At 39.2% G+C, this 26858-nt stretch overlaps 1 protein-coding gene across 4 annotated transcripts in view; it reads right to left on the bottom strand.

Annotated features, from left to right (window-relative positions):
* The window catches only part of Ano4 (anoctamin 4), a 329923-nt gene that overhangs the window by 65764 nt on the left and 237301 nt on the right, over nt 1–26858 (bottom strand). For all 4 annotated transcript variants that reach the window (XM_069991146.1, XM_069991120.1, XM_069991129.1 and 1 more), the window contains 5 exons: nt 16141–16247; nt 9694–9749; nt 7029–7150; nt 4402–4536; nt 2410–2506 (listed from right to left, as the gene is read on the bottom strand). In XM_069991146.1, the coding sequence (XP_069847247.1) occupies nt 2410–2506; nt 4402–4536; nt 7029–7150; nt 9694–9749; nt 16141–16247 (517 nt within the window). The remainder of the gene's footprint in view (nt 1–2409; nt 2507–4401; nt 4537–7028; nt 7151–9693; nt 9750–16140; nt 16248–26858) is intronic.

The following is a 26858-nucleotide window of genomic DNA, read 5'->3' as shown; positions in this document are numbered from 1 at the left end:
TTCTAATTGATATTTTTTTCAAGTTCTGTAAAAGTACTCTGGACGATACAGTGAGTTTTGCAGGGGTTCTTTAGTGAATATTTTCCTGGGACCAAAGGTAAGAAGGGGGTTCTTCTAACTTACAAGATATGGGAGAAAGAACACTCCTGATGCAGTCAAATATTTCTCAGCAGTCTGAGAGTAACAAAGAAGACTTTTTTTCTGTGTACTACACATTTGTATGAATAAGGATATGGCTAGCTTTAGGACCAGTAAATTGTTACTGTTGCCAATTCCCAACTCAGGGCCTCATGCTTTTGCTTGGCTTTTTCATTCAAGCTGGCATTTGACCACCTGAACCACACCACTACTTCCAGCTTTATTCTGGTTAATTAGAGATAAGAATCTCTTGGATTTGTCTTCCCAAGCTTGCCTTTGAACTTCAATCCTCAGTTCTCAGCCTCCTGAGTAGCTAGGATTTGGGGCACTTGGCTCAAACACTGTTTTGAACGCTTCATTTATTTGTTTCATAAACAGCTGTTTGGTTTGCATAGTTTTAAACAAATCTTTTCTCCTAAACTAGTTTCTAGGTTTCAGCAGTATGAAAGTTAAAGACCAGAATCATCAACAAAATCCACTTCTACCTTTTTGCTTTAGTTATTATTCAGACAAGGTCTTATGTGTGCTTACTTACTGCACACAACACAAAGACAGCAGTATTTTATCTACAATACAATATATTCTATTGCAAACACCACAGCTGAGTGAAAAATATCTGTTCTTATCACAAAACTGGTCACATTCATTTCCTCCTCCTGAGTAAATCACATCAATGTCCATGCCAAATTGAAATGATAGAGCATAACATTTTGGGGTATTTTATTAGTTTCCTATAAAATATATTTTACTATCCATTCATACCAGAGTATGAAGTATTTAGATTATTCTAAAAGCTTAGCTCTACTCGTCCTGTGAACACAGAAGAGATGGGCACCATTCAAACACTGAATGAGAGGCAAACACCGAAAGCCTATTGGTTTTAAATGCCAGAGAGAGGTTAAGCTGTTTACTGGGCATTTGACATCATATAAGTCAGAAAGTTCTGATGGCATGTGGTTGGTTGTTTGCTTCCTCTTTAGGCAGTTTGTGGAGGATGCAGTTTTGTACCATTACTGCAGGTTCTGGAGTGGGTTGTAGTTGTTACTACATCATCTTTTCACTCTTCTCAGAGACCCCTGGCTTAAAATAGGACCAATCAGAGTACTTCTTTGACACAGATGTGGAAACAAGGTTTCCACGGAAAGAAGGTTTTCTGTGGTAGTTATCAATTATGAAGTATGAGTTAAGATTGAATTTGGTAATAGGGACTTCTCCTACCTATTTTGTATCATGCTAGTTCCTAGGGTACACTGATAGTATTCTTAGTCAAATTCAACCACAGAAAACCAAGATAATAGATTCCAGACACTAACAAAACACAACAACAGAAACCCTATGAATCCCTAGTGGAAAGTACTTATCAATGCTGTTTTGTGTTTGGTCATAATGGGGTTTGAACTCAAGGTCTTTGATTTGCTAGGCAAATACTCTATTGCCTGAGTTATACTCCAAGCCCTTTTGCTTTAGTTATTTTTCAGACAAGGTCTTATGCTTTTGCCCATGCTACCTTGGTCCTTGAATCATGAATCTTTCAATCTCTTATATTCCAAGTAGATAGGATCATAGCTTCATTGCTCCAAGTAGATTTTAAAATGGTTTTTCCAGCCGGGCGCCGGTGGCTAATGCCTGTAATTGTAGCTACTCAGGAGGTTGAGATCTGAGGATCATGGTTCAAAGCCAGCCCAGGCAGGAAAGTCTGTGAGACTCTTATCTCCAATAAACCACTAGAAAACCGGAAGTGGCAGCACTAGGGTTCCTGGGCTGCATTGTCCTCCCCTTTTTCTGTAACTCACCAGGACATGCAGAACTTGCAATATTATAGAAGACCTATATTATTTCCTCATGGGCCATCGTGATAAGTTACGTAATGAGCACCAAAAAAATTTCAAACATCTTTTTCTCTAGCAAACACTCTATGTAGCACATGTAGGGAGACATAAGCTTTCTCAATCATGTACATTATAACTTATTTGCATTGAAATATTGAATAAAGAATTGGGAGTATATAGTTTATGCCTGGAATCCTAGCTACTCAGATCAGAGGATGGCAGTTTGAAGTCAGACTGGGGAGAAAACAACAGGACTGGAGGTATAGTTCAAGTGGCAAGAGCACCAGCTGTGAGCAAGCGCAAGACCCTGAATTCAAACTGCAGTAACACCAAAGAAAATAGCTCCACATGAACACTGGAAATTACAAAGAACACAGAGTCTACCCCTTGTCCTTAAGGAAGATCTCTATGAAATTCAATCCACCTACAACACCAGAATTACCTTGGCGTAAACGCAGCTGTCTGACAGCCTCATGAATGGACAGTATTTATCACACACAGGGCACATGATGATATCTGTGGCTTGACAGACTTCTTTACTGGAAGAGAGAGCAGGAAAAGATCACTATTGATGAAATGATTATTCTCCTCTAAAACTTCACTACAATATGCGACCGAGAAATAAGATCTGATAGAGTGAAATTTTGCCTCTGGAAGCCTCTTATTAGCCTTTTCTGTTATTAATGTAAAAAAAATAAGTGCCTGTACATTATAATAACTTGCTAAACCTGTTTTGTGTAAGGGAGGTTCAGGAGAGGGGGACAGATGAATAGAGACAGCAGTGGTGAGTGAATACAGTCAAAATACTCACAGTATATATGCAAAAATGGAGCTAGGTAATTTGCTCCATGGCTTTATATTTTAATAGGCTACACTCAGGAAAATATATGCAGCAAAACATCAGTTGTTACACCTCAGATTATACATAAATCTTTCACAATATTTCACAGGTTTAAAGCAATTTCATACTGAATTATGCAAACAAGATTCCTAAAAATGTGTGCCTCTATCTCCACTGGCATGATAAATGAAACCTAAGAATGGAGGGAATAACGAAGGATTTTTGTTCTTAGAGGAAACTGTCGCTATAGTACAAACTAAGATAATTTTGTAGCTCAGACTATTATTCTTGCAACCACTTATGAAAGACATATTTGTAAAAAAAATTAACAAAATGATCACCAGGAAGCTGAAACCTGTTTTGTGTGAGGGAGATTCAGGAGACAGATGAATAGAGAAAGCAATGGTGAGTGAATACAGTCATAATACTCACAGTATATGTGCACAAATGGAGCTAGGTAAGTTGAGGGGATGGGTGGGGTTGGGGGGTAATTGGGGGAGGAGAACGATGGAAGAGCTGATATTGATCAAGATGCATTGTGCTCATAAATCAGCATATTGAATCGAAACCCTTCTGTACAACTCTTTAAAGATAATAAGCATAAATTTAACAGAAGGGCACACTTATTATTAAGGTCACTGTCTAGCTGTAGTATGATCTCTCTTTGTTATTGTAAAAGTGAGGTACAGAGGAGTCACAGTTATGTAAGTGAGGTTTTGAGTACATTTCTTTTGAATGTGCTCATTTCCTCATTTTCTTCCCAGTTTTTTTCCCTCCCAGCTCCTCTGCTCCCCAATTTGTATCATTCATTTCCAACATCGTGTCTAGTGGGTATCACTGATGAATTAGTTTACGCTTTGTCCCACCATTTCTGTAATATGATCTCTATGATTTTCTTCAACTCCAATCTGATAAAAAGTAAATCATCATTAATATAAAACCATCCCAAGAGCACTAAAACTTAGTGCTTTAGGCTTTAGAGACTTCTTATCAAAGCACAGAATTCATGAAACAGGATTGCTTGTCTGTTATTTTGCGGTTACAGGTGTCAGTTTTAAGAAAGGTGAAAATGCAGAAAGATAACTTTTAGCCAGTGGATGGAACTGATTTTTTTCCCCATGGTTCTAATGCCATCTCTTCATCTGTAAATGTAACTTAACACTTTCATAGTAGCTGCAGACCACAGCCACAAAGGCAGTGGATGGAGAAAGCACAGGTAGGGAATTAGACCCTTAGAATATTTACATCAGGAGCCAGGCGCCAGTGGCTCATACTTGTAATCCTAGCTTCTCAGGAGGCTCAGATCTGAGGATTGCAATTCAAAGCCAGCCCTGGCAGGAAAGTCTATGAGACTTTCATTTCCAATTAACCACCAGAAAACTGGAAGTGGTGCTGTGGCTCAAGTGGTAGAGCACTAGACTTGAGCACAGAAAGGCTCAGGGATAATGCCCAGGCCCTGAGTTCAGGCCCCAGGGCATAAAAAAAAACTTCCATCAGATTGGGAAGGTAGTTGGAGTGAAAATCGAAGTGTACATACAATAGCCATTTCTGAGCATTAAACAAAGGTAGACTCATGTAGGAACTTCCCCATACCTGACTTGGCAGTGATCTAGGGTGGTGACTCCATACAAAAAGACGAACAATCCTATGAAAGCAGCTGGGAAGAGCATGCCGGTATACCAGCCCAACCAGGCAAAATACAACCCAATCTTCTCTCCGAAGTACCGCCTGTTTGAGACACAACAGCTTGGAAATAGGGCAGCATGTACAATTAGGTATTAGCAGGATGCAGTAGCGCTCGCCTGTGATCCTGACATGTGGGAGGAGGAAGTAGGAGGCTCATGAGCTTGAGGCCAGCCTGGGGTACAAAGGGAAGCCCTGCTTCGAAGCCCAAAATAAAATATAAATGAATAAAGTTAGGCATTATAACAGTTTAGCCATTCTGCTCTGTAGTGACCTTTCTGGTAAAAGATAAGACCAGGTACACCGAGAGAAGAAAACATGCCCAAGGATAAGCCCCGAACTCCAATTTCTTCCCATACAACTCTATATCAGAAATAGAATTAACTTCTCTGTAAATGGACTCAATTATACACACACACACATGTGCTCTGAGAACAAAAAGTGGATTGGAGGGGCAGGAATGGGGGATGAGTCATGGTCCAGGTTAACTGGCAAAGGCCAGCAGGATTGTCATAGAAGATTCTGAGATGTAGTCAGATTTGAGAAAGGTGAGATCTTCTCTCTCAATGTCACCTGTTTGAAACACAACAGCCTTGAACATTAGAACAGAACAGGAGGTACATGAAATAGCTTTCTGAGATGGTCCACAAATTCCTTCTCCTCAAGCTTGGCTGTGTTTTTGTCTCTTCATTCTGGCTACATAAATCCTGTTCTTCCTAGGCTCAGTTCTATAGAGTGGTTCACAGGGCACCTGGGACCCACCGCCATCCTTTCCCATGTATGTGAATTGTTGCCAATTGTACAACATCCTTCCTTACCCTCACACCTTTCCCATCATTACACGTAGTCTGATACTTTTTTCTAATTGTTTCAACTCTAGAGACCACAGCATCCCCTTTGCCTTTTCCAACAATACTTAATAGTACTTGAAATATAATGGTCAATACATTAATACTCATTGACTAACTGCAAATGTTTTAATCAAAACATTGTGGATAGAGATGGTTTGCCTGCAGCAACAATCTGTAATTTCTAATCAATGTAATCCTGTAATATGGGACTCAGGCTGGGAAGAGAATTCTTTCTTTCCCATTGTTTATCATGCATTGAATCTGGTCAAAGGAAGATGACCTCATTTCAGAAAATATTTTCTACTCACTCAGAGCTTTCAGATGGTTTGTTGTCAACACAAAGAACAGGATGTAATTCATCAATGTCTTTGGAACATGGGGAATACATAATTGGTAATAAAGTAACAAGGACTTGGACAGAAAGAACTACCCAGAAGGATAATATAGGAAGAGAGCTGTCTTCATTTTTCTTTCTTTTCTTTTTGCCAGTACTGAGGCTTTAACTCAGAACTTGGCCACTGTCCCTTTCACTCAAGGCTGTTTTCTATCAACTGGGCCCCAAGTCCACTTCTGGATTTTTGGTGGTTAACAGGAGATAAGAGTTTCAAAAACTTTCCTTCCCAGACTGGATTCAAAACTCAATCCTCCTATCTCAGCCTCCGAAGTAGCTAGGATTACAGGTGTGAGTCACCAGCACTCAGTGAAAGCTGTCTTTTACTTTCTTCCTTTGGGCTGATTTTTTTTTAAAGACCAAGGTAGAAGTGAAACATATCCAGCTAGTGTAGGAAATTAGACATGACTTTCTTTTTTATGGGGATCCATGAAGCCAGCCATAATAACCAGTCTGTGAATAAATAATGAGATATCGGGACATAATGCTGCCATAGCAGAAGGTTGGACAAACATCGGAGATTTAACAAAAAAACCCTTCTTCACTGCTCCTTTATCATAGATTAAAAGCCAACATACTCTTTGACATGCACATTTTTAAAAAGTCCTTAAATGTTATTAATTTTAAATTAAAATAAGACTGCAATGGCTTGGATTGGGAATACCTTATAGGTTCTATTTGTATAATTTAGGCTGAGTATCTCTAATGATTGTTTCAAATTTCAGATGTTTTCCTTTGATTTTGTGATTTATTTACATGTACAGAATGAAGTGTCGAGACAAGACTCAAGTCATTTATGTTTCATATAAACATATTTACATATGTTTACATATTTTTAGTGTGTGTTACTATTGACTGTCACGTGTCCTTTGAGATCAGTATAGAACTGTTCACTTGTTACAACGTATTAGTGCCCTCAAATTTTAGGACTGAGAAGGATTTCGGATTTTTGGGTTAGGAATGCTCAACCTTTAGTAAACCATGTTCTATTTTGTCAGTAATATCTTCAAGCCCTGCTACTTCTCTACAGGCAGTATGTCCCTAACAGGCACACAGGTGCCCTGTTCCTCATGGAGTCACAGGGAGGCCTGGCCCACCTCCCATACCCCTTCTTCAGCTCCTTCCTAGGGCCCTTTTGAAGGAAGCATTACCCTCATCACGGAACTGTCAGTCCACCTCTTCCTCTTGGAAGATACCAAATTAGAGCAAGGGCAATGCGGCTTGTTCCAGCTGAGAGACAGTGGGTGCTTATCATTCAGTGCTAACCTTATGTTTACAGTTAGTTAGAGACTCACCTTACAAGATCCAAAGGCTGGTATTTATACCACACACCCCAGGAAGCCCAGCATTCATAGAGTAGATGTCGGTGATTTACTGCTCCATGGGTTCGAATGGAGTTTTTACTTCTGTAACTTCCCTGGAATGAGAACACCACTGTATATGAGTGAAACCAATCAAATCCATGAGCAAACTCCATGCTTTTATGGAAGAAGTAACAAATGGGGTGACAGGAGACAAAAGGGATCTTCTAGCCATCATCATTTTAGTTCTTCTAGACATCATTATCTTGTTGATGATGCCATTAAGTACAAAGTAAGTGCTTGCTAGAATGGGCAGGTTGGACTGAGTTCAAATTCAGTTCTGCTACTTTTTAGCTAGGTGATCTTGGACAATCTAAATTCTGAGCCTTATTTGTCTCATCTATCAGGGAACTAATAAAACTATCTTATAAGATTTCTTCTATGGTTTGAATGGATACAGTGGTGAGTCTAAAGCCTATTCACAAGACTGGTTAATTCTCTTCCCTATTCCTCTCAAGACAGGGAGATGTTGGAAAATGTCTTTGTCACATGGCATTATGGACATGGATATCCTAGAATGTAAAAGGAGAAAGCTCCCTGGAAATCCTAATTGTTAACATGGAATTCAGCTTCCTCATTCAACAAATGAGAAGCTGGGCTTTGGTGGCTCATGTCTGTAATCTAGCTACTTTGGAGGCTGAGATTTGAGGACAGTTTGGAAGCCAGCTCTGGTAGGTAAGTCTGTAAGACTCTTATCTCCATTTAACCACCAAAAAGCCAAAATTGAAGATGTTGTTCAAAGAGTAGAGTGCTTTGAGTGAAAAAGCTAGGACACAGTGGCAGGCCCTGAGTTCAAGCTCCAATATTGGCACAAAATAAATAAAAAATTGAGAAGACCAGGGGTTTGGGAGATGGCTAGTGAGTTCATGAAAATACTAGTCTCACACACAGGAAAGTCATCTACTGGAGGCAAACTAATTATTCAGGGTCACTAGGAAGTAATTTCTTACTGGAAAGAGCCCAGAACTGGGCATAAGGAAAATCAGATTTGTCACAGCTCAGCCATGCACTGAATGTGTGTCTTTAAAAAGGCTTAGCCATCCTCTAAGCCTCTATTTGAATTTTTAACCTGAAACCAGGGCAAGACCAGTTGTCCTTCCCACCTCTGAAAGGCATTTTGAGGCTAAATAATACAATCACATTAAACTAAGAGTAAAGAGTTAAAGGAGTAATGACATTATTACTGCTGCTGTTGTTACTCTTTTGGAGATTCTCTTCTCAAAGAATATAGGGCTTCCTTAGGGCATAGAAGCTCGAGGAAGTCTGTGGGTCGCTCTGTGGGTTTTGTTACAGCATCTGTTCAGATACCTTCATGCCCACCTACCTGCTGGCACAGGGGCTTCTGCCCAGTGGCCATTTCTTGGTCTTTGTCTTTTCTAGGGGCTGGGTCTGGGCATGGGGAGCCCTCAGTGCTCACTAAATCCCTTCTCCAGGCAATGCCAACTATTAATAGATGAACCTAGTCATATGGTGCTGAGAATCAGGGCTTTTGTCATGAAAATGATAATAATTTCCCAATAAACATGAAGATTATACTCTTGAAAACCAAGGTATAGAATTCTGGGTTAATCAAAGATCTATGTGCAAGTGAAGGGTAATCCTAGTTAAATCTAGAAAAGTAATTTGTATCATAATGAGTATGAATAAGGAGAATATCAATGTTTATACAACTTGGGAGGATGAGAACAGGACTATTCATTTTCTTCCTTTAAAAAAAATTACAAGCCAGGTGCTGGTGGCTCATGCCTTAATCCTAGCTACTCAGGATGCTGAGATCTGAGGATCACAGTTCAAAGCCAGCCAAGGCAGGAAAGTCCATGAGACTCCTTTTTTCTTTTTTTTTTTGGGTCCGGTCGTGGGGCCTGAACTCTGGGCCTGGGCGCTGTCCCTCAGCTCTTCAGCTCAAGGCTAGCGCTCTACCACTTGAGCCACAGCGCCACTTCCGGCTTTTTTCTTTTTGCTTAATGTGGTGCTGAGGAATCGAACCCAGGGCCTCAGGCATGCAAGGCAAGCACTCTACCACTGAGCCACCTTCCCAGCCCCTCCATGAGACTCTTATCTCCAATAAACCACTAGAAAACTGTAAGTGGCACTGTGGCTCAAGTGGTAGAGTGTTAGCCTGGAGCTGAAGAGCTGAGGGACAGCACCCAAGGCCCGGAGTTCAAGCCCCACTATTACAAAAGAATAAAATAATATAAAATTACATGAATGTTCATTTATCTCCTGTGGTTGTCAGAGCTTTAGCCAAATGGCTTCCTCTCACTCTTTCCAGGAAAAGCGATAAATTTAAGTTATATATTATATATTATGTATTTCATGAACATTTGTCCCCTTTGTCTGGTGCCTATTTTTCAGTGCCTTTGTAATTACATGACTCAAAGCCCCTGAGCCATTCCTTAAGTATTTCTGCAAGTATATAAAATGAGATCTATATATAAATGGAAGAATGCAAGTAGACCCCCTGTGTTACCCACCGGACAAATTAAATTTATCCTGGACAAATGTCCTATGAGCAAATTAAATGAGTGACTATGCCTAGAAACCAACTGCAGTGACAAGGAGTTGCAAGAAAGGGAAGGAGAAAAGAAGGGCACAATACCTCGTGAAGGGGAAAAGCAGCTTCATAGGAGCCATTGGTAAGCAAGCGATTCAGACCTAAGGCGACAAGCAAACCCACTTGAGTTAACATTGAGCTTTCGTTTTTACAATGCTCAATGTAAGAACAGTACTTTCAAGTGATTCAAACCTACTTGGGGATACCAACAGTTTAGAAAGTGCACTTTACTGTCTCTAGGAAGCGAGGGCCAATTGCTGTAAAATTGGATATATTTCTAAATTTTAAAATACTGAATGGTCAAACACGGACTATATTTAAGGTATATACTGTGGTGGTTTGATAAGCATATTTATTGTGTCATGATTACCATAATCAAATTAGTTGACAACTAGCAATGCCCATGCTGTACATTAGATCCCTAAACTTGCATTTTATAACTTTTATTTTGTCATGAAATATGCCCTTTGACCCATATCTCCTCATTTCCCCCACATCCCCCTGGCAGCCACCATTCTGTGCTCTGCCTTTTCTAAAATTTTGACTTTCTTAAACAGTACACTAACGTGAGATCACATGGTATTTGTATTTGTGTGCCTCATTTAATTTACCAGATGTCCTCCAACTTCATCCATGTCATCATAAATGATGTTTTCTTCCTTGTATGGAATAATGTACAATAATATTCCATTGCACATATATTTACCACAATTTTTTCATCAATTCACCTGTCAGTAGACACATGGATTGTTTCTATCTTGGCTGAATGAACATGGAGGTTAATTTGGATATTAGCCATAAGTGGGACTGTAGAATCATATGGTAATTTTGCTTATTTATATATTATTATTATTAAGAAACTGCATTAGGATTCTTTTTTCTTCTCTCACAGCTTGTATGCTGTTGCTGACATATACTTTACTTTTGTATACACTGTGAGCTTCAAAATGTAATTTTATTATTTTGGTTTAAAAAGTTACTGTTAAAGAGACTGAGATAATATGAATGCTTACATATTTTTTTCAGGATTTTTCATGTACCTTGTAGACATTTTTTGTTAATTAGTTGGTTAATATATTAATTTTGTATTATTTTAATAAAGATATATTGATACAACTAAATTTTTTGTGTGCCTTTGTATGTAGCATGTTTATATCTAAATTTTTTGTGCCTTTGTATGTAGCATGTATTTCTTCTCTTACTGCATTCAATATTTTTCTTCTTCCTTATTATGGGTTTCAAACAAGCTGATCTTGGTTGTCTAGGTATATAGTTTTCTTCATATTTCTTATCTTTCGTGTTTATTAAGTTTATTGATCTCTAGGTTTACAGTTTGCATCAAATTTGTAAATTTTTACCCATTAGGTTTTTTTGTTTTTTGCTTATGTGATGCTGAGGAATCGAACCCAGTGCCTCATGCATGCCAGGCAAGCACTCTACCACTGAGCTACCTTCCCAGCCCCTACCCATTAGTGTTTAGCAGTTTTAGTATCATTGCCTGTGATTTTTTCCATCTGTGCAAACTATGGGTAGGTTCTTGTTGACTTCTTCTCCTTATGGAACACAGTTTTCTTTTCATTTGCATGTCTGATAAGCTGGTTAGATGTCAGGCACTGTCATTCTCTCTTTTGGGGAACAGAAATTCTTACAAATGTTCTTGAGCTTTGTTCTGAGACATAGTTCAGTTACTTGGAAAAGGGGTGATCTTTTTCTAGTTTTCACATGTGTTAGGCAGGAATTGTTTAGTCTAATAGCAGGTATTTTTCACCAATGAAACCAGACGCTTCCTCATTGATCGGTGAGTAACGAATTATTTTATTTTCACAGGGAATCCGGTTGGATGCTCTTTCTTTGGCCATGGGTAATTTCTTGCCGTGTATGCCCCAATTGATACTCCATGAACACCTGGTGGGTAGGAGTGGAGTAGCTCTTCAGATGTTCAAGGTTCTATATCTGTGCAGCCTTTTGTCTATTAAGGATAGCTGTTTTTGGTTTCCCATTGTTTAGTAATGTCTTTAAAATAGTTACTTCATATACTTTAATCTTTTCTTTCCTTTTGGGTTGTTTCAGGTGGAAAAGTAAATCCTTTGCCTGTTCCTGCACGTTGGCTAAGAATGAAAGTTTAATGTATTTCAGATCAAAATTTCTGTTGCTTGTTAAAATAAACTTCAAAGGATATGATTTGGTTGATATCTCTCAAGTAGCTTCTAAGGTCAATGTTACCTATACTTTAGATCCTGATCAGGACCAATGTTTATCTGACCTGGAAAATGGCACCTGCCCTTACACCTAGCTTTTATTGGTAAAAGGTCAACCAGTTCTTAAGTACTTTTCATCAGAGTCACATATTGATATGTCAAGCTGATTCACATTAACATGAGCTAAGAAGGTATCAGTAGGGATTTATATTTTGTCTACAGAAAGCCCTTAATAAATGACTGTGTAATGAATGAAAAAATTATTGATTATGCAGAAAGGTCTGATTTCTCCAAACCTCTGATGAGAATTTCACTTAAGAACTTTCAAACATCCTAGATTCTAGAAAAATAAGATTCACAAGGACCCAATAAAAGACTCTGACGATAATGTTTGTAAATTTGTCATAAAAATTTGTCCAAGTCTCACAAAATGAGAAAAAATAGCTAATATTTAACTCTGCCATTTTACTAACTTCACCTTGAATGATTTTTTTTTTTTCAGTTGTGGGGCTTGAACTCTAGACCTGGGTGCTGTCCCTCAGCTCTTCAGCTCAAGGTGAGCGCTTTACCACTTGAGCCACAGCACCACTTCCAATTTTCTGGTGGTTAATTGGAGATAAGAGTCTCACAGACTTTCCTGCCCGGGCTGGCTTTGAACCATGATCTTCAGACTAGGATTACAGGCATGAGTCACTGGCATCTGGCTACCTTGAATGATTTATTGTAGGCATACATATAGTTAAATAAATACATTTATTGAGCTAATAATTGTAATTTTGCCAGGATTTTTCCAGGGTTGAGTCTCACTGTTGTAATAAAATGAGAGTGAAGTTGAAAATTTACACATAGTGGCAGTTTATCCTCCACCGAGGTGCCTGCATGAATCAAGTCCACAAATCAATATTTTTATGTTACTTCTAATCAATGCTGACTCATGGATGGTGATAATTTCAAGAAAGAGTTCCAGGCAGAAAATAACACTGGACAAACATTAATTCTATCAAGAAGTTAAATTTCCTGCTAACATGTTCCTTTTTAATTTATTAAACCAAAGATGACAATTAAAGATTAAAGATCAGTGGTAGTTTAACTTCAGACGTTTCTGCATAGTGCACGATCCTGAATTAATAATTTATTCTGATTGATTGGTTTATTCTAATTAAACACTTTCCATTTCAGCCTTACCAATTTTCAAGGCACTGAAGTCCTTGAGTAGAATCCTCCATTCATCATTCAAGGGAATCTTTTACAAAGACGTTCTGACTAGCACCAAAACTACACTTTCAGGTCTCCTTCAGAACCCCCAAAACTCACTATCTGTGCCTTTTCTTTCCCTTAAATCTTCTCTTAACTAGTTGTAAAAGAGCCCATAATTAAAGATAAAAATATTCTGTATAACAATTGCTAGATGGTCTTGCTGTATTCAGTTTCTGATTATTTAAGGATACTGATAGTGAGACACAAATTGTGTCAAAAAGATCAATTATTTTCAATAAGCATTTATTAAGCTCCTTCTGTATGCTAGACACTATGCCAGACAAAGATGCTACAAAGATGAACAAGGCAGATATCAGCTAAGGAGCTTATGATCTAGACTGGTAGCAAGATTCTCAATACACTCTGTTTTAAGTTATGAGGTACACTATAAATGATCATACTAACCTCAGTGAAGGCACTGCTTTTTTGAATTAATTACATTTTCAATGAAATAACAGAGAAAACTATAATCATAATTTCACATTCTCTCACCTATTTTCTAGTACTTCCATAATATAATGTTAACTGAAAAGAAGTATGATTGAAAGGCATAGATAAGCCAAGCTCTGGTGGCTCACACTTATAGTCCAAGCTACTCAGGAGGCTGAGATCTGAGGTTCATGATTTGAAGCCAGTCTAGGAAGAAAAATTCATGAGACTCTAATCTCCCATTAACCAGCAAAGAAGCCAGAAGTGGAGATATGGCTCAAGTGGTAGAGTTGCAGCTTTGAACACAAAAGCCAAGCAAGAGTTAGAGGTCCTGAGTTCAAGTCCCAGTATTGGCACTAGAAGAAAAATAAAGAGAGAAAGAGAGAAAGCAAGGAAGGAACGAAGGAAAGGATGAAGGAAGGAAAAAAGAAAGAAGTAATATAAAGCATAACCCAAACCTGTTTTCACAAACCATACCACAGAATAAGGAATTAACATTTTAAAAAGAGCTGATAGTTGAATTATTTAGGAAATAACAGCAGTTTTCTGTAGGTGATAGCTTTATATAATGTCATTGATAGTAATCCAAGCTAATAAAAACAGTTGTATATAAACAAATCTGAAATAAACACTTCAAAAATAAGTGTCATAGAAATTCAGAAGAGGGGAGAATTTTTCTGAGCTGGAATGGTCACAGAGACTCTATGAAGAGTGTACATCTCAAAGATGGAGGGCTGTTCCTGAGAACATAGAATAAGTTCAACTATCACCAATCCAAGTTAAGAAAGACCTGTAGTAGGTTTGATTACATCTAACTCACTTGCATCTAACTCAATAGAACATTCTAGATGTATCAGACCTGAATGAGGTAAGCTATCTATTTCTCTCTATTTTACTTTATTCAGCTTGGGATCAAAGTAGTTTTGTGTGTTTTCTTTCTTTCTTTCTTTTTTGGCAGCTTCTTTATGCTAGTGACTCATACTGACTTGCATTCAGCTCTACTGTCTGAATCTCAAGTCTGTTCCTCTCACTATGCTGTTGAGCAACATTTCTCCCACACTTTACTGGGGCAGTTGTTTTACTGAATCTAAGTGTGGGATTATCCATTTACAAACTGTTAAATGTTGTCTTGCTGGTTTTGGCTGAGATTTCTGGCCTGACTCCAATGATGAACTCATTTGAATAGGTCCTTCCTGCCTAACCCCATCTGAAATCTTGACCAAGAGTCCATGTAGCTGTGTGTCAGTTATCATTTTGTGGCTCCTTCGCTCTAAGATGGACCTTCATTGCCTGATTTGCAGTAATAGAGCTGGACTTTGTAAATATTTTCTATTGTCAGATGAGATGCCGTTAAACTCTGTAAGGGCATTGAGGGCACTGGAGGCACACTGGTGGAGTTGAGGATTTCTCTTCCGGATACCATCGTGCTTTTCTCAACAGGCTTTTATAGTACCCGCTTCTACTGCAACCAGATCCCACAGTATGGCTGCTGGGAATCAGGACATGATGCTCCCAAGAAGCCTTTTTCCTGGTGTCCCCTGTGGGGACAGATAACTGCTGCTGGTACACAGTCTCCCAAAGAGTAACTTTCCCAGAACCTATCCAGGGAGCATCATTCCAGGAAGCAAGATCTACAGAAGTCCCCAGAAAACCTCTCTCCTCTGGCAGAACTCCTGGGAACAGTCTGGATCACAGCTTTGTTGGGAACATCTCCTAATTTCTACTCTTCTTCTACTATTCAGAGGTCTACTTACAACCTTGACTAGTTGCTGCATGCTTCCAATCCCCTGTTATCGTTATTTATTTATTTTAAACTTTCCTTGTTCAGCGTATGGGTGACTCACTCTTCATTAGATCCTGGCTGATTCAGGTCATTACTAAAACTATTAAAAAATTAACTGTGCTGGGACAGAGATAACAAAGGCATCTAAGCATTCTGATGCAGAGCTTGTTTAATAAAGGCAGGAAATTTGGTAGTGTAATATGGAAAGATTCTCAGAAAAATGCCTAAAATATAAATTGTGGTGGACATTTACAGGGAAAGATGAGTACATGTAGAAATGATTTATGTATGACAGCTCATTTTCGGTATGGGCATCTCCCCTCTGCCTAGAGTACTCTCTCCCTCCAACTTTCCACACTGACTTTTTACCAGTCAGTTCCCCATTCAAATTTCAGCTTCTCAACGAATCTTTCCTTGACTGGTACCTAATCCAGATTAGTTTTACAAGTCTCTGTTTCAACTTCTTCATGCTGTTTATTTTATTTACTAACTTTCCCCCTTTTTAAATACAAGTTCTAGGAGAGAATTGTGTTCTACTCCCTAAGTGCTTGTTCAGTGCCTGGAACACACTAGGTGGTCTATAAATATTTGATGAACTGACAAAATTTCTCTATGATCTTCTATAAATGGGGTGGTATACTCTTTAAAGATGTTGAAGGAGGACTCTGAAAATTTTACATTTGTGCACTATCTGTGCAGGAAGAAGAGTTTTTTTTAAAAAAATGGCTAAGTATTTCTATAATTGCTATACACTGGAAAAAAAACAGGAGAAGAATGTAATTCCTCAATACCAAATGCAGTTTGTAACACTAATATAGTACTTACCTATTTTGTTTTTTCCTTCTTCATACTTTATTCTTTGTAAAATATGATGCACAATTCTACTTCTTGTGGCGTTGTTGAAGAAAGTGTCTTTGTTGTGTATGATGAAGCTGTGCACACACACACATTGAAAAGACAAGTTGAGGATTACTTGAGGTGAAAGATTCTGTTCGCTAGAATTTGGTGCTGCTCAGGTAGAGCTGCCCTGGAACCTCATGAGAGAACCCAGAGCTCACACCAGAACACGAAGCTCACAAGTCTACGTCGTTTTTGTCCTCAGAATTCTGAACATTTACATTATTATATCAAGAAGGACTTGGACCTAAATGAAATTAACAAACTCTAAAATAAACTAATGGCAAGCCTAGGTCTTATATTTTATTTTCGTCAGCAAAGTCACTAAATAAATTCAACTAAAAACCGATTCTGAGTTCATCTCCTCTTTTCTTTTATCCTGCTCCCTCCTATGTCATAATCATATGTTTCCCCAGGAATTTTAAGATTGAACTGGCATGGGTGGTCGATGTAGAAGTTTGGAGGTCCGTCTTAACTCATGTTGATATTTCAACTCTTTTCCTTGCTTGCTTACATTCTTTTCTGGATGACCTTTTATTTTTTAGAAAGCATACATTCAAGATTCCTTTCTCTCTCAGCCAGTCTGTCAAGGTTGTCAAGGGCATACACAGACACAAAGACACAAAGACACAGACACACAGACACACACACACATGCACCTCACTGGCCTTTCTGGAAGTTGTTTCTACCTTAAGGAGACGCTTTTCCAGATAACAGAGATACTAGGACTATGTGATCCAGCAGAATGTGGCTCTTCCCTTCCCACAAGTGTGCTTAAGACTATTAGCAATCCTGTGTCATTACTTTAGGAAATGTTTCTCCTGTAAGGTGGTAGCCAAGCAAAGGCATATAAATCAACATTGATTCACCACTGCCTCCAAATCCAGCTCTGACTTCATTTCCCCAGTAATTTACTTCCCACCCCTCCAACTATACTTCTGCCCCTCTCAAAATTAGGACTCTCTCTTCTGTGCCATTTCTCTTATAGGCAGATCAGTTTTCTGATGATTTGGTATTAACATTTATTTCTTTTCATGTCTTCATCAGATGTTCATGGAAGACACTCACTCTAGTAGAACAGATGAAATCCTCACCCTTGAGAAGCTTAGTCTAATGGAGACGACAGACCATGAAGGAAATGAACACAATCCTATGTCAGAGAAGGGCAGAATCAATCTTTCATGCCTCTTCTCTCCCATAAAATGGGACTGACCAGGGTGAAAGGCTGAATCCTAAATCCTATAGCCCAAGGATCTAGCGAGTAAGCAGTACACAGGTGCGTGAGGTCCTGAGAGTTTGCACTGGGAAAACTGCTTCCAGAATATAGATTCTCAACCGTTTGTCCAAATGGTAAGTGGAAGAGCTAGAACTGGTCTTGAGAAAGGGAAATCCAGGTCTGGGGTTCTGTTTGGGAACAGAGTTGGGAATGTGAGTTTAGGATATCAGACAAAAGAGAGAGAAAATTAGAAGACAAAAATACATCATAGAAACAGGTCCCTCAGTGAAGTGCTTTCTTCCCTACTTTTCCTTCTCCAGGAGCCTCTGAGGAAAGTAATGAGTGTTGGTAGCTGAGCGATAAATTCTGTGTGAGTGAGTCGATGAAGAAGCCCAGCATTTATGCTGCACTTTTCTCGCAATTTTTCTAAAGATATTTTGTGCCACCCAACAGAAAGCGGGATTTCATAGGCTGCATTACATTGAATGTGGTTCTTTTCATTTTATCCTTTTCTGTCTCTTTTCACCTTATTTGAAACAGGCTTTTACCTTTTAATGCTGAATAAAGATGTCATAAAGAAATAGACAACAAATAAAAATTCCGTTCAGATGATCACCGGGAGCTGATAAGCACAGGTATTGTTTGATGTGACGATCCAGAGCTAAGTGCCCCTGTCTCTCTTTCTTCTATTAAATGCTTTTCTGCTTCCTTGCTTCCTTCTCTTTTTATGACACTGTTTTATATCTCCTGAGCATGTGTAATAGTCCTCTATAATAAGTACCCCATAAAAGTTTCCACATTCTGTTTCTTTCTTCCTTATTTCTCGGTTGTACCTGGCGTCTGGTGCGTCTCCTGTGTGAACAAGCATGGCTGGCATGTGCCAAGCAGTTTTCTAATGCCTTAGTTACATACAGATTCATCCAGTCCTTCCAACAAACCACAGGTAAGTGCTGATGATCCCATTTCTCAGAGGGGTTAAGGATGTCATTCAGCTAATAAGAGGCAGAATCCGGATTTGAATGCAGGCAATCTGGCAGCAGAGGCTTTTCTCTTAGACACCCTACTTGTTTTTTCTTTCCATAAATGAGAAACATCCTGACACCTGAAGCTGGCTCTCCTTGAGGTAAGGCCAAGAGGAACTCTGTCTGGAATGTCTTTTATGTTTCCACTCACCCTTCAAAGCTTGTCTCAGAGTTGTGTGCTGATGGATCATGCCAGTAAGCCTAGCTACTCAGGAGGCTGAGATCTGAGGATCATGGTTCAAAGCCAATCTGGGCAAGAAAGTCCCTGAGACTCTTATCTTCAATGAACCACCAGAAAACCAGAAGTGGAGCTGTGGCTTACAGTAGCAGAGTGCTAGTTTTGAGCAAAAGAACTCAGAGACAGCTCCCAGGCCCTGAGTTCAAGCCCCATGATAAAAAAAAAGGAAAGAAAAAGAAAAAGAAAGCTTGTCTCAGGCAATATTCCCTCGGAGACTTCCCCTTCCCCACCCACACACTTAGGAGGCAGTAAGATGTTATGAAGAGAAAGCCAGCCATAGGGTGTTGATGAGGAAGACCTTTGCCCTTAGTGAATTCAACAGTACCTCCAAAGTAAGACAGCTATGTCTATCTATATTCCAGATTTGCCACTTACTATGTGGTGTTGGACCATCCCTCAGCTTTTCTGGGCCTGGTCTTGGTTTCATCATCAGGACAATGAGACTGTCATTTTATGCTCACAGGGTTTTGTATAATCAGGTGATATGACAAGCCATGCTGAGACCACTGCTTGGCTATTAGGAAATGCCCCAGTGAGTTTCATCATTTTTGCTGCTTCTACCACAGAACTCATGTGTGGTATACATATACAATGGCATCCTACTCATCTACCAGAAAGAATGAGATTGTACCATGCTGAAGCTAATGGAAAGACTTGGAGAAAATAGTATTAAGTGAAGTAAGCCCGACTCAGAGAAACACAGATCACATTTGTGGTAGCTAGAATGTACCTATACATCTACAAGTAAACACACTGGGAGGTATGCAAGTGGTTATAAATGAATTAACAGATGTATAAAAGATTCTAGGAAGAGCTCAACTAGTATAATTGTTTAGAAAGCCTCCAAAAAATAAGTACCAGGAAATGGATACTTGCAAGGGGCGGGAAGTGAGACCAAGGAGCTTGATGAATGAAGGGGGTCGAATGTAGGCAAGAATTCATTGCATATACCACAGAATTGAGAAAAATAAGGAAAGAGTGGATCAAAGAAGAGGTGAAGATCAGTTGAAGGCATGGCATAGATCAAGATGCATTATTTACATAAACTGCTTTGTTAAATGGCAAAAAATATTAATACAAAACTTAACAATTAAGAGATGTGAGGGAAGGGTGGGTTGTGAGGGGTAGGTGTGAACGCTGGAAGGACTGATTAAGACGCACTGTATTCTTGAACTGCTTTGTTGAATGGCGACTCCTCTGTACAACTATTTAAAGATAACAAAAGCCTATTTTTAGGCTTCTGTGCATGAGCATCTTGAGGGCATTCTGTATGCCTAGAACTAGAACAAGGCGAATCACACATCAACTCCTAAAGTTGCATCTGATGAGCTGACCTCTTGCGGGAGCACTAGCTAACCTTGAGGGCTGTCTATCTTGTCTTCTTATACCTTGGCTGCCATTGCTGCTTCTGGGAGCTCCTTCATTCCCTCAATGCCTCATGATCAAGGATCTTCTTGGACCCTGCAGGGCCATCTGGTTTTCTCTGTCATGCATTCTCTGGAGGATTATGAGAAGGAGCAGTGATGGTTTCCTCTGTTGTGGTTCTCATGTTTCTCTTAGCAATAAACAATCTCTCTTGTCATTCCTATTTGTCTTTTTTTCTCTTACACACACACACACACACACACACACACACACACACACACACACACGTAAGCTGAACTATTTTGGCAAATGTGAGACCTGCAGCACTAAGTCTCTTAGCAGAACTTGAAAATTCCACTGTGTTCTGTACACTGGATGGTAAACAAATGGCTTTGGGAGCCATTTAACCAGTTCATTATTATTCTGTATATATCCTCAATACATATCTTCTCACCCAGAAATTCACCATCTAGAAATATATTCTACTAATGCACTTATATAGGTGCAAAGCAACAGACATATAAGAATGCTCATTACAGAGTAAGTTATAATAGCAAACATGAGGAAATAATCTAAATAATTCATCTGTGGGGGACAGGAAAAGCGAATTATGAGACCTTTGTTGTGACATACCCAGTAGCTGTAAAAGGATAAAGAGGTACTCAATATAAATAGTAAATCTCTGCAATAGTACAGGGAAGAAACAAGGCTCAAAATGGGCATACAGATATATCAGAAAAGAACATATCCAATAGGAAGAACATGAATATAGTATGTTGAAATAAAATTATATATTCTTCCACAGAATGACTAATAACATCTAAATGTTTTTGGACTTTAAAATAATACTTTAAAGAACGTCTAAAATACATTTTTGGGAGGATGTCTTCTTACCTCTTTCCTTGAAGGATAAGGACAAGGAGGAGGAATAAACTGTAGAACTGGCAAGGATCAACTTTGTGGTCACAGCTTGATATGGGTGTGTGTGTGTGTGTGTGTGTGTGTGTGTGTGTGTGTGTGTGTGTGTGTGTGTGTGTGTGTGTGTGTGTGTGTGTGTGTGTGTGTGTGTGTGTGTGTGTGTGTGTGTGTGTGTGTGTGTGTGTGCGTGCGTGCGTGTGTGTGTGTGTGTGTGTGTGTGTGTGTGTGTGTGTGTGTGTGTGTGTGTGTATACACATAGCTTGATATATATATGCATATATATATATACACACACACAGACACACATATATCTTTCTACTTCTTTGGAGGGCTTATGTAATCTTCCCAAAGCCCAAAAAGGAACTTAAAAACCACCTGCTCTGCTCCAAATCTTATTCATTTGCGAAGAGAACTGTCAAGGGCACAAGTATGCCCATAAAGGGTGCTTTATGGATGCTTCTATTATGCCCTAGGAGGGCACAATTTACTCACTACCCTCTAAGACGTCAACCTGCTGCTTCCTATATGGTGAAAAGCCTGGCTTTTCACTTGGGATGCTGGAAGCTGGGAATCCCCAAATTCTCTTTGCTATGATGAAAGGAATAGGCTGTATAACTGTGTTTTAGTTTAAAATCTCCTGGTGCTGTATTTTCTCTTTATCAATAGGTTCTTTCCATGACCCACTGTTCACAGAAGTACTGCAAAGTATTGTGATGTGTCAAGCTGCTTAACAAGTAAAAATGCTCTGCACACTGAAGGTATATGTATGCAGAGATGGTGGATGGGAGGAGAGATGGGTGTTAACTATATGTGTATTTTGAGTGAGGAGGATGCCAAGGCAGTATTAATTTAGCTCCCTTCAGAGAGGCCTTTGTTTGTTTTTGTCAGTTGTGGGGCTTGAACTCAGGGCCTGGGCACTGTCTCTGAGCTCTTTTCTGCTAAGGCTAGCACTCTACCACTTTGAACCACAGCTCCACTTCTGGTTTTCTGGTGATTTAACTGGAGATATGAGACTCCTGCACGTTCCTGCCCAGGCTGCCTTTGTACTGTGATCCTCGGATCTCAGTCTCCTGAGGAGCGAGGATTGCAGGCACAGCCACCGGCACCTGGCCAAAACAAAACTTTTGAACTCTACTTTTATTTTCTTCTATCTTAGAGAAAAAATCAGCACTGTTACAAACCCAATTTCACAAGTTATAGGTTTTGAAATGCACCCCTGAGCTTGTCTTTTTCTCACACTCAACAACTACTCCATTAAGTTCTTCAGGTCTCTCTCCCCAACTGTAGCCTCTGTGTTACCCAACTGTTCTGTGGACCTATCTCACTCTTCCCTTTGAAGTTGTTCCCAGTGTTACTGCAACAAGCTCCCAACTGTTCTTTCAATCTCACTCTCCCTGCAGGTCATCTTCTACGCAGCACACACGATGATCTTTTAAAAACGGAATAAAAGGCTAACCGTCCCTGCGTTAACTATACAATGATATCCTAGAGATTTGGAATAAAGGTCCAAACTCACTCTACTGGTCTATATAGTCCTACATGGTCCTCTTCCTACATCAAAGACCCCCCCCTCCTTGACTTTTCCTATTGTTCTTTGTAAACAAGCCACAGCATCCTTTACTGCCCCTTAACTAATCCACTGGGCCGTTTCCCAGAGCTTTGGTGTTTCCCCCCCATATACGTATATATGTAGATATATGTATTACATATTATATATTTTTTCCTGGATATAGAATATATATTATACACACATATGTATATAAAGTGGGAAGTGAAACAGGTTTTCTACCTAAGGCCTTATGCTTACTGTAGTCCCAGTCCTTTGGGCTTTAGTTATTTTTCATGTAAAGTCTTGACTTTTTGCCTAGGGCCAACCTGAGGCGCAGATCCTTCTACCAAAAACCTCCTGAGTAGCTGAGATCATTGACACAAGCCTATGACCTTGCCCCAGATTTTTGTACAACTTGTTTCTTTCCAACATTTGGCTCCTAAACATCATCAGCACAGCTATGGGCAGTCACTCTTCTACCCATTAATCACTCCTTCTATATATATATACCATTACATTGTTTTGTTATTATTCTTTGTTCTCAGAATTTTAAAAGTGCAGCATGGGTGGGCACGTGTTTACCTGTTTATATCTGCCCTTGTCCTTGTACAACAAAAGCTCTGTAAGGCAGGCTTTGTCTGCCACATTCCCTCCTCAGAGAATAAGTAGATCATGTTCCTTTGATTCCAAGGCTCACTGGATATTGTAGAACTTGTCACATTTTATAACAGATGAATGATATCATTTGTTTTCCTAACTTGAAGATTCATAAAATCACATTTGTTTTATTGTTATGCTTTGTACTTGGTATCACTTTGGAAGGAAAAAATAATAATAAAAGGGGTTTTAACCAGATGCCAATGGCTCATGCCTGTAATCCTAGCTACTCAGGAGGCTGAGATCTGAGGATTGTGGTTTGAAGCCAGCCTGCCACCTTGGGTGCGGTGAAGGACCAGATAGTGATAACAAAGAAGGGTGGAAAAAATATCTGTTGGCAAAGGCAGGCAACTGCAGAACCTCCACAGGACAATGACAAGAATTCTTCTAGAACCCCTTTCCAAACAGAGACTGAGAGAATCATCCACTCAAATCCACCTGCACCCAGGATTCTTTAATAGTTATTCACATCTCTTTTCTCTGTCCACAGTTTATTGCCCAGTTCGACATGAAGTGCATGTCTGTACCCAGGAGATCGCTGAAGATAAAGTGAAGGTTTGTCTTCCTAGATCAGACCTGTGCCGTATAAAAGACCTCCTTTCACCATCACATATATTTACTTGGTGTATAGGGGCAAGTGGCTAGACTTGAAATCACAGGAGTTTGAGAATGAGACCAGTTTCATTGTGACTGAGGGATAGTTTTTACAGTGTTTATGCGTAGGCGGTGTAGCTTGTATTTTTGCTAGAATCAGAATATTGCCCTAAGTCTGCCAAGGTAAAGAAGCTTGAACTAGCCTCTCTGAAGATGAGACTATAAAAAGAGATAAGTAACTCTCTTGGCATCAGCCACCAGCTGAAGCAAGAAACAATTACAGCCAGATGGTGACTCTGGACAGAACCAGCAGGGGACACATCCTGTTGAGACTACCATGACCACTGGAAGAAAAAATCAAAATCAAATAAAATGATTATTGTTTAAAATGATTCTGTTTTGTAATAGATAGTGATATAGCATACCCATTGTTACTGATGAAGTGTTTATATATATGTTATATAATATATATTATATAACATATATATAATTTATTTATTTATTTTTGCTGGTTGTGGGGCCTGAACTCTGGGCCTGAGCACTGTCCCTCAGCTCTTTCGCTCAAGGATAGTGCTCTACCACTTGAGCCACAGTACCATTTCTGGCTATTTCTGCTTATGTGGTGCTGAGGAATTGAACCCAGAGCCTCATGCATGCAAGGTAACCATTCGACCACTGAGCTACCTTCCTAGCCCTGAAGTTATATTTTTTTATGGTGAAGTTATATGACTTCACAGTACATAAGAAAAAGCTAAGGTTAATACCTTAATAATAAATACTTCAGGAAACTTTCTTAATTAACTTTTAAATTGAGATTTTAGTAAGGAGAAATAAAGGTGATACAGTTAACTGTCACTTAAATTATGCCCTCAAATTAATGAAAATCTAAGAGGGAACAAAGCAACCAATTATTTTTTTATGTGACAAGATCTATTTTAAGAGTTTCTGGGTATTAAGCAACAGCAACGTGAAGACTCACTCCTTAAGTACACTTGTTAAGAGTTAAGGGATGGGATGATTATCAGCCCAAATACATAATATTCCAAATTCTGACTGGTAAAGATTGTCAAGCCTCTTGGAGGATTATAGTGATGAGCTACTGGAATATAAAGCAATGTGAAACTCAAATAGTTATTTCTAATTGTACTTCACACTATCATCTTTGCTATCTGAGAGTTAAATATGAATTAAAAGTACTTGCTCTTGAGGCTCTCAGATAAAGATGGAAAATTAACCACTTGCATTCAACTTTTCTTTTAAGAAATCTCATGAAAATAATAGCCTTGTGTGAGAGAGAAAGAGAGAGACACACAGAGAGAGACGGAGACAGAGAGAACCAAAGAAAAGACAGAATAAAGGTATAAACACTAACTAAAAACACTGCAGAAATAAGCAGCAAATATGCAAAGCTGACAGACAAGTGGAATAGTCATAGTACCAAGAAAGCTGAATCTAGCCAGTCCATGGGAAACTTGTGAACAATCATATTTATATTAAAATCTCCATGAAGTATCAGAACTGGCCACCAGTAACCCCTAGAAGGGACACAAAGGCGATCCTAAGTAAATATTGTTTGAAAGTTATTTAAGATGTTAGCTCCCTACATTCTTGTCTGTACTCTAGAAGAAAACTGGAGGTAGTAAGGCCTTAACTTTCCAGGCAGGAGATGGACACAGGCTTCTCTAGGGAATTTGGGTAGCTCATGCTGAAAGATTTAAAGCTAGTGACAAGGAGCCTCCATCATCAACTCATCCCACCATTTCCATACAATGAGGCCCACAATCGACAGGCCCCACTTGGTACTCAGAAATTGTACTTCAGGGGTGCATTTCCTAATTTGAAATATGGACAGTTTAATAGTTATCACACTGACATGAAAGAAAATAATACAAAGAGATAGAACATTATTAAAATCATTTTGTTCAGAAAGTTGACGAGATGTCTCAATGATGGAAAGAAGCTCAAAATTATTTTTTTTAAATCCCAGAACATAACAAATAGAAGTAGCCTTTAGAAATTAAACAGAAATGATAGCAGAAGTTAAAAACCCAATAGAAACATTGAAAATATGTTGAAGTAATCCTCCAGCAAAACTATTGAGAAAATCTCCTAAGGCAAAAAAACAACGGTGTCTCTTTGAAAGTGGAAACTTGGTCCCCTATCTGTTCTTCTCCCTCTTTTTTATCTCATTCTCTTCCTTCCTGCCTTCCTCTTTCTCTCTTCCTCCCTTTCTTCTTTTGTCTCCCTCCCTCTTTCTCTCTCCCCGTCTCCCCCCCACCCCCGTTCTCTTTTTCTTGCTCTCTGTTGCTTCTGCCACATGCTACTGCTGCCTGGTTCTACCTGACAAGGGTTGGAGAATCAACAGAGTCATGGTCTATGAGCAGAAACCTTTGAAACCATAAGGAAAACTAAATCTTTCTCCTCTAAAGAACAAAGTGAAGGATAGGCGAATAAATCACATTGATTTTTGTTGTTGTTGCTGTCGTTGTTTTTGTTTTTGATCAGTCATGGGGCTTGAACTCTGGGCCTGCGCCCTGTCCCTTAGCTCCTCAGTTCAAGGCTAACGCTCTACCACTTGAACCACAGCGCCACTTCCGGTTTTCTGTAGGTTATCGGAGATAAGAGTTTCACAGACTTTCCTGCTGAGACTGGCTTTAAACCAAAATCTTCAGATCTTAGCTTCCTGAATAGCTAGGATTACAGGCGTGGTGCCCAGCCTCACATTGTATTTCTTACATGACTCGGAGTAGTATTTGCACAGTAATGATGATGTAAACACTAATATACATTATGACAAAATAGCTAATTATGAATACATTGAAAGTATAAGCTACTGTTAAGAACTAGCAGAAAGGAAAACTAGAGAGTATTATTATTGTTTACAGTTGGAAGTCAATAGATACTGACACAATTGAAGGTCTCCAAAGTCACAAAAATTTACTCAGACATGTGGTACAGTGACCAAAAGAATGAGCTGAAAGGGTTGAAAGTGGTTGCTCATTGAGATAGGGAAAGATCTGGGAGGTGATGCATGCAAGTCATTGCTGTTTTTCACATCAACCTTGTAGAACTATTGGGCTCTTTGGA

Source organism: Dipodomys merriami, unplaced genomic scaffold (genome assembly GCF_024711535.1).
Source record: "Dipodomys merriami isolate MVZ:Mamm:240054 unplaced genomic scaffold, mDipMer1.0.p SCAF_10, whole genome shotgun sequence".
In the NCBI taxonomy this organism is placed as follows: Eukaryota; Metazoa; Chordata; class Mammalia; order Rodentia; family Heteromyidae; genus Dipodomys; species Dipodomys merriami.
Note: the sequence above shows the minus strand (reverse complement) of the source record. Positions and strands in the feature narration are given on the sequence as shown.